This window comes from Passer domesticus, chromosome 7, assembly GCF_036417665.1.
Source record: "Passer domesticus isolate bPasDom1 chromosome 7, bPasDom1.hap1, whole genome shotgun sequence".
NCBI classification, from domain to species: Eukaryota; Metazoa; Chordata; class Aves; order Passeriformes; family Passeridae; genus Passer; species Passer domesticus.
In genome coordinates, this window is record NC_087480.1 from 17,899,271 (window position 1) to 17,915,280 (window position 16,010).

Consider the following 16,010-nt stretch of genomic DNA (forward strand, 5'->3'; position numbering starts at 1 on the left):
AGGGGACAGGACAAAGGGGGACAGGATAAGGGGGGAGAGGACAAGGGGACAGGACAAAGGGGGGGCAGGACAAAGGGGGCCAGGACACAGGGGGCAGGACAAAGTGGGGCAGGACAAAGAGGGCAGGACCAAGAGCTCTCCAAGTGTTTAATGAACTCAGAGTCCTTATCAGCGTTCACATCATGGCACCCCTCGAACTGAGCCATTCTCACACTTTCTCAAGGCTGCAGGAGACACAGAAGGTTTTGACCCAGAAGTCTTGGGACAGTTTAAATAGGGTGGGTGACATCATTCCCAAACCCCAGCACTTGTAAACAGCAGAGATCTGGGATGATCCCAGTGCTGGGGAATTCCAAGCATGCAAAGAACCCTCAGCAGCTTGGGAACCACGAGCTGGGGGTGAACATCCCCTGACATCATCCCCAGACCATCCCACACATACCTTTGTTTTATCCCCCTGCCTCATGGGGGTGTTCTCAATGCTCCTGATCTTGTTTCCTATGACTGTGTTCTCTGAAACCACAACTTTTGGCCCCTCAGGATTGCACCTGGAGGTGGAAAAGCAGAGATGGTGTTCAAAGTAAGCAGGGAGGTGTATTGGACTGAGAAAATGTCAATTTTAGACAATAATCTTAGGTCTTAAATACTCCTAAGAACTGTTGCTGCTGGAGTCTGTTACATCTTTGTGAAATTCCTCCATTCCTTCTTTGCAACATTTCCAAATTATTTACAAGGCACCTTGACAGAGGCAAACAAAATCAGTGCATGACCAGCAATGAACCCCAATCTTTGCAAAGATGAGAAATGGAAAATGCTGGCCAATTAATTAAATCATGTGAGTTTTATCTGGCTAATATAAGTTATATTTCCAAATTCAAAATGCCAGTCACTCCAAACTGTGGGGAGGTGGATGTTGCTGAGTGTCTGCTTGTGCTCAGCTTCCAACAGGAAGTGTGGGCTGAGGGAGTAGAATGGATAAAAACTGTGATACAACAGCAGAAGGCCCCTTTAATGCTGCACATTCCACAGAAGACATGTATCAATCTTCATTTTGGAAGATGGGCAAGAAGCAGAGTGTGGAACACGTCATGTGGGAAGGTCCAGCTGCACCATCCAGGGCAAAAAAACTCCCCCATTTTCCTCAGCTTGGTAAGACTAAGCAGACACACAGCTCTTCTCATTCCTAGAAATGCAAAGGCTTTGAGCCCACCACGGCGTCTCAGGAGGTAAAATGGACTTTTATAGGTGCTGATCAAGGGCTGATGCTGCAGAAAATCTCTCCATAAATCAGCTGTGCCTTTGCCAAAGCCACACAAAGCACAGGGGCAACACCCTGGGCCAGGGAGGGGGTTGAGGCTCTCAGAAGGGTCTAATTAGAAGATCTTGAGGGACTTCCTGCAAGGCACAATCCTGTCCTGAGGATGAAGGGGAAAAGCTCAGAGGAAGTAAAATCACATCCCAGCTCTAAGGAACAATGCTGGTGCTCAGGGATTCAAAGGGCACTGCTGAGGCAGAGTGGGGGGAGAGAAAGAGAGAGAGAGAGGAAGTCAGACAACAGAAGGAAGTGGGGGCTGTGTCATTTCCCACAGGAATCCTCCTCCAGCTTCTGCTGCAGCAAGATAAGGCTGCCCCTGGGGCCAGCAGAGGTAGAGCCACTCTGCAATTGTATTTAAATTGATAAGATCAGAGAGCCAGAAAGCTGCAACAAGGGTTATGTGAGGTCCTTTGCCACCAGGTCACTGGTTTGGATCTGGCTGAATTCAGCACTCATGGCTAATTCTCTCCCCCTAGACAGAAAGGTCTGGAAAAGATTTCAGGTCACCTCTGTGGTTTTCCTAGAGGATGCAGAACCTGTTTCCATGTGGTGATTCCACCCTGCTCTCGTTGAACCCCTCCCAAGCAGAGCCCTGTGCCTCCTGCTGTCCTGCAGTGGTCACAGTGCCATCAAATCCCCGAGGTTGTCCCCCAGGAGCAGTGTAACTGTGGATACCTCCCTGGGGCAGGCACACAGGGGCACTCCCAAGCCGAGGCTGCATCACCCAGCATCCCTGTGGAGTACAGAAAACCTGGGGAAGCATTCTCCCTGATTTCCCTGTCTCATGGCTTGCCATTCACAGCAACAAATGAGTGAGAAAATAAGGCACTATCCAGCAACTTTCTCCCTTGCTTTCTAGATCTATCTTCATTTTTATAATGGGTGGGAAAGTGATTTCATCCCTCTCACTGCAGTGAGGAGCTGAAGTGGTCAGAATTGTGCAGGACCTGGCTCCTGCACGTGCCCAGGGGCTACCAGGGAAGCAATGGGCATCAGCCCAGGCCTCTCTCTGCAGACCCCTCTGCTCAGGGAGCTGCAGGAGCAAAGGGAATGTCTCCTTAGGCAAATCTCCAGAGGCATCCTGGTTTTCCCTGGCCCCCTTCCTCTCTGGTAGCTTTGACCCAGTGACTGCTGCATGTTCACACCTCAGCCTGCAGCACAGAAGGGTCCCCAGCAAGACACAATTCCCTCTCCCAGCTTCAGGGACACCACAGAAGGCTGCCACAGGAACCTGAGCCCAGTGTGCAGAGTGAAGACAAACCTTGGGAAGTGCCATGAATCCCATATGGATTTAAGCAAGTCAAGCCTTCAGCAGGTTTGTCTGGAAAAGCTTTTGCAGGGCAAAAAGTGTGTTAGCTCTGCCCACAAATCCTGCTGGTTTTCCTTTGTCAAACATTCACAGCATTCAACAGGGCTAAGGAAAGTCAGAGGGGCATTGCTGGTCAAGGTAAAGGAAAATTCAATGATCTTTAGTCACTTTAAACTTATTTAACACAATTCAGGTAATGCACAAGGTGCACAAACACAACCAGATGCCAGCTGGGCTCAGGAGATCTTCACTCTGCTTGTGATTTTAGCTCAGATAATTAGGATGGAGTGGAAAGAAAACCTGGCTGGAAATACCCAACAACTGAGGACCATGATCATCCATGGGGAAGTCACTTACAGGGTGTCTGTGAGGCTGCAGGGCTGCCACTTCCACTCGATCCTTGGCTCAGGATTCCCACTCGCTGTGCACTGGATTTCCTGTTTGCTTCTCAATTCCACCTTCACAACTTTATCAAAATCTGTTTCCTTTTCATAGATCTTGGGTCTCTCTAAAGACAAAAAATCCACAAAATTCAAATGAGCAAATTCACATCCATAAAAGGTTTTGTAACATTTTGTTGGGAGAAGTGATGATCCAGTGAGACTCCTGATATTCTGGGGATTTCCCAGCAGTTCTGAAAATATTCCTTCACAGAAACAAGGGTGTTTGTTGTGGTATTTCACAAAACACATTGCAATGCTACCACATTCATCCTAATCCCCTTCCAAGTGTTGTTGGGGACCTGCTAAACTTCTGGAAAATTCATGCCATGGAACATCTCTTGGTCACATCTTGGCTTCAGGATCAGGATCAGTCCTGAACTGTGGACAAAATGGAATTGGAGGGGTGATGTCCCTTCCTGAGAGGAACCTTTTCAAGCAGCTGCAGTCACCAGGTCCTCAGGGATTTGGGAAAAAACCATCTTTTTCACCTGAAGTCTTTCCTTTTCTCTGTGTGTGTAATGTGCACTGGATGGAGGGGAGAAGAGAGTGAGGAAGGAGTGGTGTGGGGAAAACACTTGGGAGAGAAATGCCAAGGAATTCTCACCAACCACGGTGAATGCCATTAAAAATGTCACGGCATTACTCACATCTGGAGGGGCCGCAAGATCACACCCTCAGACTGGAAATCTCTCAAGAGCAAACTTTTTGTGACACTTTCAGGGCTGCTCGTTGCCAGCAGGAAAGAAATGCTTTGTCCTGTCTCCTTCCAGCTCCCACGGGAAGGCACGGAAAGGAGAAAGAACGGGAAAAAAGCCCCAAAGTGAACTGAACTTTCACTAACCTCGGACAGGGTGGGTTTGAGGCTGGGGTGAAAGCACAGGCTCTTCCCTTGTGCAGACAGCTCTGCCCATCCCTGGCCATATCTCTTTGTCTGCTTCTCATAACAGGAAATCAAACAGATTTATTGGTGGGGTCCCTCTGTGGAACACCCCTGTGCAGCCAAGAGGGGCTGCTCTGCACCGAGGCCTTCTGACAAGCTGGGAAGTGAATGTAGATTAGATTTCTATTTTTTGGGCTAACTTATTTTTTCTGCTGTCAGGGAGGCCCCAGATATGTAAATATGAGCTATTGCCCACCTCATCAATCTTGAGCCCTTTCCCTCTTTTTTTTTAAATAGGTTTTTTTTCCTTCCAACCCTCTTAGGAGAGGACTGACCAGGCTGATCCCATGTCTTGCTGGGACTCTCACTTGGCATTTCTCATGGTCAGGCTCTGAAAGGTCTTCTGACCTCACCAGTGCCTGAAAACACATCAGTATTTCCTTCTCCACCCCATGGAAGCATTGACTGGAGTAGGTTCAGTCATATCCCATCCTGTCATAAACCACTGGCTGTTTAAAGGACCTTCAGTAGGTCCTGATTAACATTTCCCCTGAGAAAGCCAAATGCTGGCCCCTGCTTGGTGTGGTTCTTGTTGAGCTGAGCCATAGGATTCCATGTGCTTGGAGATTCCTGAGCAACTCACAGCACAGATTATTGGGACTAATGGTGAATTTCCTTACACAGCACCTCATTTCCTATCAATAAATGATTTCTGATCATCAAAATAATTCTGTACATTCTTCCTGGAGGGGGAAGCACATTTTTTATTACCTTGGACATTTTGTCTTTTCAGTCTCAAATCCTGTGCTCGACATGTCTGGCCTGACCTCACAAGTGTGATTGCACTTGGAGAGAGACTCCAAGTTCAGTGTGAAAGGTTACACAAGTAGTGTGTGAAATGTTACTCAAGTGTTGTTGTTTGGGCTGTAAAAGCAAAGCTTTACACGCTTGGGCAGGGGGACTGGTGTTTGTGTGTGAGAAAGAGCATGGGGAGACAGTGACTGATCACAGTCAGGACATTTTTCTGTATTCTTGGTTGACTGTCATTTAAATTGTCCTTCTAAAAAAAGAAACAATCATTTAACTTGCTCTAACTCTAACAACAACATACATGAGTGAGGAGTGAATTGTTCATGCCACAATTATAACACTATTCAATATGACTTGAGACCTAAAATGAGTCCAAATAATTCATCAATTGAAATAATCATTATTTATGATCAAGCAATTATTTTTTTTAAGTGTGAGGGGAAATGCCTCTCCATCTGTTCTTTCACATAACACAGGTGGGGTGGTGGTTGATTGTGGGCACAAATTCAGAGAGTGAAGAGATTTTCCAAGTGTCTGTGCCCTTCCCCTGCAGAGGGGGTGGTGGAGGTGGTGTCACCCTGCAGGTGACCCTGCTCACCTGGACAGAACAGAACAGGGCCCTGCAGTGACCCTGCTCACCTGGACAGAACAGGGACAGGCCCTGCAGGTGACCCTGCTCACCTGGACAGGACAGGGACAGGCCCTGCAGTGACCCTGCTCACCTGGACAGGACAGAACAGGGCCCTGCAGGTGACCCTGCTCATCTGTACAGGACAGGGACAGGGCCCTTCCCCACGCCCCAGTGCTCCCCTGTCCCTGCAGGGTGCTGGCCCTGGAGCACTGAGGGTTTAGGGGGTGAAAGTGGGATCCTCCTATGGGGGATATTTCCTGGGATGAAACCTTTCCAGCCCCCTGCCCACTGCCATGGCCATTTCACCTCTGACCGTGCCCCTGCAGGCACCTGAAGCTTTGCCCTTCCCCTTGCTGGGCCAAATCCTGTTTACAGCAGTTGCCTCCATGGGTGATGGAAACCTGATTTTAATAGTTTAAAAGTTCTTTAATGAAAATTTTCATTTTCTCTGGTGGTTTGTAGTAATGTAGATGTATAAAATCCCTGCTGTGGTGCACCTGCATTCTTGCCAACCTCATACCATATTTTCAGAATTCTACAGTCATGTTCTAATCTGTGCTAACAGTTGTGAAGAGAACTGGTTTCTGTGGTGGGCTTTTGGATTGGCTCAGACTGGCTGCTTCCTCAGGGCTGGCACCTGCACAGCGTGCCCTGTGGCCAGCTCACCTCAGCCTGCAGAGGGGCTTTGAGCCCAAAGCCTGGCATCATGGAGCTGCACCTGGCAGAGCTTCTCTCTCTCACATTTGCTCACTGGGCAGCACAGGGGCTATGCACAAACCCTCAGCCCTGCTCATGCCCAGTGGGCAAGGCTGGGGGTACAAATCCTTCTGCAGCACTGCCAGAGCAGCTCTTTCCATCCCTTCCTTCCCTCTCTATCCCCCTGTGGCTTCCCCCCCCTCCTCCCCAGGACCTGCTCCCCAGCCCCTCCCAGCCCTTGGCCATGGCCCTCCCCAGGCTGAGCTCTCTCAAGCAGAAGCCAAACAAACCTTAAAAGCTTTTTGTCCCTGGCTGTGTGGGGAAGGAGGGCTGTGCAGATGCCTTTAAATGTATCCACAGAAATGGCTTTTCGTCCTCTCTGGCTCCAAGTGTGATTTTGTCCCCAGCTGGCCTTGCAGAGGTGCAATTGCTGCTGTGAGAGCTGACCTGAATAACTAAAGATTTGGCTGCTGCTGCACTGGGAAATGCAATCAAAAAGCACTTCTGCTTACTGCAGGTTTCAAACTGATCAGCATTATGCAAATCTCACCTTCCTCGCTGCTGTTATCCCCAGTTTGTGGCATTAGGAGCAGATAATACGTACAAGGATTAGGACATGAACCCCTCTGCAAGACTCTTCTCTCCCTGAATACCTCGCAGGTGCCATGAGGGGTTCTACACTTGTCACCCAAAGGAGCATCCAAATATAGAGAACAGCACAGAGAAAATTTATCTGCATTTTCTAGAGAAACTCTGCATCCCTTTCAGTGCCCTCTGACTGAACTGTTATTTATGCACCTTCCCCACTACCATTTAAACTGCTTCAGAAAATCTTTTCACATTAAGCACATCATTAAAATAACATAGAGAGGCCAGTGAAGCATTAATCTCAACCTTAGATACTTTGCTGGACAGGGGGCTTCATCAAAACCCTTGATGGAACTGCAACTTGTGTTCCATTTATTTTTTCTGTTTCCCAAAAAAAATATTGGCACTTGGGAGCCTTCTATCTGATGTTTGTACAGAACTTAAAGGAAATACAAGTGAATATTCTGTAAGGTAGAGAGGGAACTTGCTAGTGCAGGCTTGGACTGGGAAAGGGTGAAGTTTCCCCCGAAGTAAAACCCAAAATGACAAAGTTGTCCAGGTTCATTTCACATTTATTTTCTTTCCTTTTTATTAAAAGGAAAGGAAAGAAAGAAAAACACTGAGTGAAATGACCTGAAAACACTTTGTTTTCAGACTGACCACTGCACTGTGTTTGAGCCTGGCTGATTTTGGCTGGGAGTTTTTCTGGGGCTGATTATTGCTGGTTTGTTGTTTTCCCCATGCCCTGCACCCAGAGCTGCTCTCAGGTGGGTGCACAGCCTTGTCCCCACGGTACCTGAGAGGAAACAGCTGAAAACTGTGCCCAAAATCTCTCTGTGAGACATCACAGCCAGGAATAGAATTAGAGATGGGATTGTGGCACTGCCTCATCTCCAGCTGCTCCCTTGTGACCCTCTGGAATGGGCTGGGAATGCCAGGGCTGGGAGAGAAGCAGGCACTTGAATCCTGGAGGAACAGATATTAAGAAAAATCCCAGGGAACTTGACCTACCCCACAGGCAATTTTGGTGTTAAAATGGCAGTGCAGCTTGGTTTGCAGTGCCATATTATTTGAAATAAAATAGCACCTAGATTTATGGAAACAAAAGGCATCCATACTCTGACTTTAGTTACAGACATTCCAAAAATGCCACTTAAAAAAAAAATAAATCGGGATTGACTGAGGAGGATCAGCCACTTTAATGTCTGGCCTAGAGCTAAGGCAGGGAGTAACTCAGGGAAGCTGGTCTTACTGGAAGAAGGGGGCATCCGAATGACACAAATGATATCAGAAATTCAGTGTTAGTAGGAATTGGGTAGCTGGTGACTTGTACTTAGAGTGGGTTTTTCTGACCTGTGTCACTTCTGGATGTCTCTCTTCCCAGAGCAGGAAGAAATCTCTTTTCCAGTGCTCTCCCAGAGCTGCCATTCACCCCCAGTGCAGCTTTGGGGCAAAAAAGGGGTTTCTTGCATCTGTCTCTCCCCATCTTATTTCTTAGAGAGTTCAGAAGGAAATGGGTAATGAAGAACTGTTCATTTTAAGCACAGCAGGCAGTTTTCCAGGATTTTTCTCTCTGTCCCCTTTGCCTGCTTTCCAAAAATCAGTGAATGTACCTGCAGGTTGGCTGAGGGACAGCATGGGAAGCCCAAGCAGCCACTTCACCCCTCACTGTGGGTTTTAGGAGCTGTCAGACCAAGATTGCTGCTGCAAAAATGTGACTTGAATGCTTCAGATCCTTCTGGCAAGATCCAGCAGGCCCCCACCTACCTCTTCCTAAAATTGCTTTGGCCACTTCCAGAAAAATGAAAATAGCTCATCTGACTTTTTCATCAGGGGCTCTCCTGGGAGCTGCAAGTGTGCAGGGTTTGGATGATATCAGGGAGAAAACTCTTCAGGATTTGTTCATAAATGTGCAGGAAAGGGCTGCTGCAGCCTCCTTGTGCTCTGCATTTTTCTTTCATAAATCCCCGAGAAAAAGTTGTTTCTCTCCTCCTGTGCCTGATGAATGAGGCTGGAAGCATGGACTGGAGCACTGTGTCCTGCATCCATGAGCTGCAGACACTACTCCCAGAACCCAGGAGGAAAGCAAAGCCTTGGACTTGGAAACACGTTGGAACAGTGGCTGGATGGGTTTTATTTGGGGATTTCTAGTTTAGCTCGGCTGGCCCAGGAGATGGAAAATTCGATTTTCTGTTTTGACTTCTCCTGAGTGGCTCATCCTGGGCAGGAGCTGGATGTGCTCCACAAAGGAAACCCAACCCTGGCAGGACTCTGGGGAAGGGACAGCATTTGTGTGGCTCAGTCCTTCAGCTGAACATCAGCAGGATTTCACCAAGAATCCAACAAAATTCTAAGTGTTCAGCTCAGGGATTTCAGTGACCCTTCCACACACAAGGGACTGTGGGATGTCCCCTGTGTCCTGCACTGGCTCTAGCTGAGATCCCCTACCCTAAAAGCAATTTTCTTCTGCCCTGGCATAGCTCAGATGGATTCACCTCATCCCCAAGGCTCCTTCCCCTCTCCCTGCTCTGGCTGTGGGGGAGGTGATAGGGTTTTGTTCTCCACCACATAGTTCTTGGCTTTTGTGGAGATCACTGGGGACTCCTTTCATGTCCACTCATCCCTTGCAAGCCAAGGAAGGTCAGGCACAGAATTGCCTTTGATTTTTAAACCAAAATATGAAGAGCTGGCCTGACTACAGAGTAGGGCAATGTGCATCATTCAGTGCTGTGGAGCTGCTCCTGCCTGGTAACAAATCGAGGTGTGACCAGTACCCTGCACCCCTTTTGTTCCAGCCCTTCCCTGGAGCGGGGAATTCACAGGAGCCTGAGTTTCTGCTGCCTGCTGTGCAGGTTATTTCCAGCCCTTAATCCTGCTTTTCTTACAGATACAACACAAGCTTGGGGGAACAAGGACTCTATGAGGGAATGCAACTTCAGCTGGCTGGAGCAGCTGGAACCCAAAGCAATATTTGCTGGAAGAGCCTTGAGGGAGCACAAGAGAGAAACTTTGGGACAAAGAAGAAAGGCAAAGTGGTGAAGGAGCTTATTCATCCCACTTTTGAATTAACCCGTGCTTCAGTACTCTCCTCACTCCCTAGGTGGTGGCCAGAGCACGCTGGCTGCTCCAACAGAGCTCAGCAGGAGCCCTGATGGACGCAGATGAGTTGGACAAGGGTGAGGATGAAACACAGTCTGCTTGCCCAGAAATAGATTTGAGGGCGTTGTTTATGTTTTGTTCTGAGACTGCTTTGCACTCCAGCCCGGAATAACTCTTTTCTCCCACATTTCTCCTCCTTGGCTGGCTCAGATTTTCAGCCACCAGCTGTTTGCTAGGATTGTTCCTTCTCCTTGCTCCCTCCCTTCCAAATTCTTCAGGACATTATTTTCTTGAAGCTTTTCTCAGTAAGAATTTAATCAAACAAAACAAAACCACAGCAACCCACCGCTTCTTGGACAGTGTTTGATGTGTAAATATGTAAAGAAGGAGTGTTTTCAAAATGCAATCAGCTACCTCCTGGGGACCTGAGTCCTACAACGAGCCAAGGTGACTCCACACAGAGATATGTGCTCCTGCAAGAATAAATTCCAGCTGCAGTGGGAGCAGGGGTGACCAAGGCACAGCTAAGCCACTTCTTACAGAGGCATTTTTGGAATAGCAGCACGATTCTCCTCCAGGCCAGGCAGCTCCTTTCTGGACCTTTTTCTTTCAGTTCCCACCCTGCAGCTCTGGAGTTATTTGCCCATTTTGCTCCCTCTCCACTTGATCCCTCTGCAGGTACTCCTCAGTTTTGTGACCAAATCAAGCTTTGGGGGAAATGTTTGACTCATTCCCATGGAGTGAGACACCCTGTGCCCATAGTGGGGCAGAACTCTGCGGTTTCTCCCAATTAAATACCAGGAGGTGACTCCAAGGAAAGCTGCAGCAGTGCAGGTCAGGAGAGACACTGCCCACAGGGCTCAGGCAGGGCATTTCTGATCTCGTTCTCATCCTGCTTAAAGGGTTCTCCTCTGCTGCCATTATTAGTGAATAAAACACACTGCCAAAATTAATACAGAGCAATCTAAGGGTCAAGCCCTGCTGTTGTTTATACTTTGTTTGCGCAAAACAATTCACAACGATTTTAACTTCAAATTTCCTCTGCACCCAGCCCAAATCTGCAGCTGATGGCTTTGTCACAGCACGCTGAGTGCCAGCTGAGTACCTGGGGCACATTAACCATGGATTGTTGTGAAGAGACTTTCAGAAGAGGGGGCTGTGTGATTACTGATCATTTCTGCACTGCAGTGTCCCCGTGCAGCAACAGGAAACATTCAAATGGCATTTCTCTCCTCATTCCAAAGTCTGCTTATGTAATTTTCCCTCTTCTCTTCAATAGTGTGGAACAGAACTCACTCCCTTTCTTAGATTCACCTCTGAAGTGAAAGGCTTGGCCCTGGATTTGGGAAGCAACCAGAAATTGCTCTTCACTCTCAGGGTATGTGGTTATTACTCAGCAGGAGGTTTATCAGGTGCAGGCTCCACCTTTTAGACACGATGCAAAACTGATACTCCACCCACTGTGTCCACTTGAAGCCCAAGAGGATTTTTCCATCAACTCCACTAATCCCTGTGTTCAAATCCCAGTTTCAGTAATTACAGGCTGCCTCTGGTTCTGAGCAGAGACATCAATCACACCTCCAGCTCAGAGGTGGTTTTTTTCAGATAATCCCTGCAGAAAGGGGCTACAAAGTGTGTTTTGGTCTCCTTCTCTTGTCTCAGAGTCTGCTGAAACTCCAAGCAATTTAATCTATTCAGCTGTGATACCCAGGTATCAGTCATGATGGCTGGAGATAAAGTGCCAGATTATTTGTGGAGAGTTAAGGGAAAAATTCCAATCTGCTTTCAGTTTGGAGCTTCTGAGTGTACTTGAAAGGAAAGCCCAGATCTGAAAAAGCAGCTCCTGAAAAAGCTGTCCCTGCCCTCTGAGGGGAAGCACAAGAGAAAGGGCAGTTTGGAGCAGCTTCAAGAGCCCGTTTTGCCCTTTTTGGGCTCTACCCATATGAATCTCAGTAAAATGATTCTGTCCTGGTCTGAGTGCTTCACACAGAGCACATCAGGGTGGTGCTGCAGGGAAGAGCCTGGCAGGGATGGCAGGATTCCCTGGGTGCTGCAGGGAAGAGCCTGGCAGGGATGGCAGGATTCCCTGGGTGCTGCAGGGAAGAGCCTGGCAGGAATGGCAGGATTCCCTGGGTGCTGGGTGCCAGTCCTGCTGCAGCCAAGCAAACCCTCCCTGTCTGCAGCCTCAGCTTTCACCCATGGCACCCCAGGCATGTCTTTCCTTGTTCTGCTCTCATTCCCTGATTTCCTGTCACCAGAAAAGGGACACTTGCTCTGTGGTTTTCCTGTGCATCACCACGGGACAGTTGGGGACACCCCTGCAGCTGCTAGACTTTGAGAAATGGGGGAGTTGCAATTAAATAATTACTGCTGATGAAGCCTTTGCTGGGCTGACCCCTGGAAAGGCTGAGGATGAGCAGCACTGTGTGGGGGATGGGATGCCCCAAGCTTGGGCAAGCCATGGACATGAAAAGCTTGTGCTGGAGTGGTTTGATCCTGAAATAGCCTCTTGCTGACAGAAAAAGGCTCTGTTTGTTTTTGGTTGCCTGTTTGGGGAAGGAGGAAACGCTCCCTTCTGCACGCAAACACCAATATTTACCTTGACAAGATAGTTTATTATCATTCTTAATTTTCTCTTCCTTTGAATGTTTCCGTTCTCTGAAGAGGCAAAACCATTGTGTAGAAAAACAATCTCAAGTGCACAAATTATGCAGCTTAACACGTTCCTCCTGCTCAGCTGAGCTGCAGGACCTGACCATGAGCATGTTCTTGGCTCCCTCCTCTCTTAAACCACATGTTAACTTATGTCTTATTTCAGGTTTGTAATCTATCATATCCTATTTAACATTTTTAATGTTAGGTCAGATGTACCTAAGCGACAAGTTCTCTACTTTTCAGGCATTATTTCTTTCTGAAAGGTGAAATGAGAAAAACATAACTGCTGGAAGCAACAATACATAGGTATATAAAAATTTGACAATTGAGAATAGTTTTAGGTGTAAAAAGGGTAAGGACAGAAGAATTCACCCCACAAAAGAGAACAAACCTGTCTCAGTAACTACTCACTGCCCAAGTGGAAAATACAAAGGGAAAGCAGAGCTAACTTTTGCTGAACTCCTACTTGGCCTCATAATTCAATCTCTGTTGCCAAATTCAATGGATTAAAAGAGGCAGTGGGTGTGCAAAGAGACAATGTGGCTCTGCCCTGCATTATCCACCCAGGGAGGCTAATAAATGGCATTCCAGTATCTATTTTCCCGCTATGGCAAGTGAACCTGCTTCAGTGTATACCATGGCTTTCTCCAACTTCCACTGAAAAAGAACCTGTCCCTCAAATGCTGCCAGCAGAGAAGTGACAGAACAGAAAATACAGATTTAGAAAATGAATCTGGAGCAGGATGATGGACAGACATAAAAGCCAGGGCAGCTCCTCCAGTTCCTTCCGTCAGCCCCACTGGGACCCTTCCTGTCCCAGCAGATGTTCTCCAGTGCTTTGCCCAAGCTGCTTTTAAATCTCAAGGGATAAAACTTCCAGCCCTTCTCTTGGGAAACTGTGCCCCCAGTTCTAAGACCTCTCTACTCAATATGCTCCCAAGCTCCTATAAAAATGTGATGTTTGTGCCCTTTCCAGCATTTCCACCTCCCTGTGTGGAGCCAGCACTCGGTGCTGTGGGAGATGCAGTGTCCCAGGGGAAGGGACTTGCATGACCCAGGGTCACACCAACTCCTCAGAGCAGCTGAAATGAGGGATTCAGTGGATCCTGAGGGAGGTGGTGATCTCTGGGCAGTGCTAAACCCTGGGAAGTGCCACCCATTCCTGCTGACTGGCACAGTAGGATCACACAAACTAGGATAACCAACACAGCAGAAGGAATTCCACACAAGTCCTTACCTGTCACCACCAGCTGCATGGTGAGGTTCTTGTAGAGGCCGTATTTGGGGTTGCTCAGGACCATGGTGTAGTTCCCAGCATGTTTTGGTCTCACATCTCGTATTCCCAGTCTGTATTTCAGTGGATCTGGCTCGTAGCAGGTGTGGTTGTCCTTGATCAGTTTGCCATCCTTGTACCTGTGTGGGAAGTTCCATCAAGGCTCATCATGTCCCTGTCAACCATCAGAAACCCTGTCACCCACATTAGGGGGCTAAAGGGTCATCCCAGCAAGGGAAATGCAGGTCTAGAATCACTGCTTGGATTAGATATTTATTCCTGTTACCCTTCCACACCAGAACTGATTCGCATATCCAGTGCTGTGGGATGGATTCATTCCACACAGGAAAAAGGTGGTTTATTTTATCTGAATGAATAGTGCCTCTCACATGCTCAGCTATGATCTAAATGCCCCCAGATGAAGCTGGATGGGCAACAGCAAGTGTGGGAAATCATGGAATAGCAAAATGTGAGTTGGCAGTTTTAAAGGAAGAGATTAATTCAGGAGAATTGTCTCTCAGGATGTCTCTGTGAGCCTTTACTGCTTCTGAAAAAGTTAAAACTCTGTGACCTGGAGAAGGCTGGTCCATAGGGAGGTCAGTGGGGAATTCCCAGCCTGGAATACTCTCTCAGGCCAAGAGAGCAGCATCTGCAGGAGAGGCTCCTCTTCACTGCTCACTCCACACGCATGTTTATGGTTAGGAAATAGGCCAGGCTTTGCCACACATGGAGCTTTGGGCCTTGTGGAAGGATGCTGGGGCATCTCCCACTGCCTGAGGATGCTGGAAACTTCCTTTGCAGTCATAAAAACAACCATCCTGGGAGACCTCCAACATCAACAGCTGGGGCTCCAAGGGAAGGCAGCTCTGGTGGTCCCAGGCAGCCACCAAAGAGCTCCACACAGAGCCCAGGAACAAAGGCTTGGCAGGGAGAAGGGGTCAGTCCCCATTTCAGCTCCCAAAACATCCCCATCCCTAAATAAAAGCAGCAATTAAAAACACCTCCTGGCACTGTTTCCACTAAAATTAGAGGATTTCATGTTATTTCACTGCTAATAAAATGCAGCAAGGCCAGCCCTGAGCATCCTTTTGCTGCCTGCCAGGCTCTCAGCTGGCCCAGGGCAGGTGCTCCAGGGAAATGCCATTGTCTCTGCCAAGACACACCCCTGCCAGCTGTCCCATGGGATTTAATGCAGTTAAAGATGTAAAAGGCATTGGATGGGGTCATTAAAGAGAGAGCAGAAGAGAGGACAAGTGATGAAAGGGTAAAGAGAGACTCAAATATCTCCTGGAGTTGCTGTTGGTTGCCCCTCCTGTTTAGCAGATCCATTGCACTCCTGGTGGAGCCTTTAGTTTGCTCAGGAGGATTCACTGCAAGGATCTGCTGGCACAGGATTGGAGGACATTACTTTAAAGTTCAGGAGAGAAACAATTGCTTATGTTAAAAATATGTTCTTTTCCTGTTATCCCCTGCCCCTTGCAGACTGACCACCTCAGCTGGGGCTAAGCAGGAAAACCTTCCCCAAGAGCTTTCTCCTTGGATCTCCCAAATCATTCTGTGCCCACGGAAAATGAAATACACTTTTTTTTCTGCAGGGACCTTTCTTGCATGGCTAGGAGAAGAACACAGCCTGGGTGTGGGAAATGGCAAGACAGAAACTTCCACACACACTGAAGGGTTTGATGTGCAGCTTTGAAAGAAGCTTAGATTGATGTAAAAATAAAGTACACAGACATTAAGCAGAAAAACTGTAAACTTATGTTTCTATAGTTGTAAGTAAGAATATGCCTTAATTAAGTGAGACACTGTGTTGGGTAAGATGGTGAAGGGTTTGTAGTGTAGTAATATAATTGTATAGAGTAAGCTAAGAGTTTAGATGTTATCATAGAAGCATGTGTGTGTATGTGTGATAGGAGCCCATTGGATAAAAGTATCCACAGTGCAGCAGAAGTGAGTAAAGGTGATGGGTTAGAAAAGCAAAATAAACTTTGGGGCAACTGTCCATTGGATCAGAAAGTTCTATATTGTTTTCTAACAAAGAACTTGTGACTACTTTGAGCTATGGCCAACTGCTTGCTCCTTTAAAATCTCATGGCCTTTGAGACTGATGTTTATCTGAGCAATAAATCATTTTTAGCCCAACTGTGGTCCCATCCCTTCAATTAAAGCAGTGATAATAATACCTGGGAATGAGAGGTGGCTGGCCCAGCCTCCCAGAGCTCAGGAGCCCAGAGTAGAGCCACAGTTCCTCAGCTGAGCTCAGCCCACAGCTCGGAGCATTCCCAGCTCCCATCCCTGACCTGTGTGGTGA

General features: G+C 47.7%; 1 protein-coding gene and 1 long non-coding RNA gene across 9 annotated transcripts in view; one reads left to right on the forward strand and one right to left on the reverse strand.

Moving 5' to 3' along the window:
• Positions 1-16,010, forward strand: part of LOC135304623 (uncharacterized) — a 201,543-nt gene that overhangs the window by 136,882 nt on the left and 48,651 nt on the right. The window lies entirely within an intron of this gene.
• Positions 1-16,010, reverse strand: part of LOC135304620 (vascular endothelial growth factor receptor kdr-like) — a 126,282-nt gene that overhangs the window by 53,971 nt on the left and 56,301 nt on the right. For both annotated transcript variants that reach the window (XM_064427231.1, XM_064427230.1), the window contains exons 9-11: positions 13,664-13,839; positions 2,982-3,132; positions 443-548 (exon numbers count right to left, since the gene is read on the reverse strand). In XM_064427231.1, the coding sequence (XP_064283301.1) occupies positions 443-548; positions 2,982-3,132; positions 13,664-13,839 (433 nt within the window). The remainder of the gene's footprint in view (positions 1-442; positions 549-2,981; positions 3,133-13,663; positions 13,840-16,010) is intronic.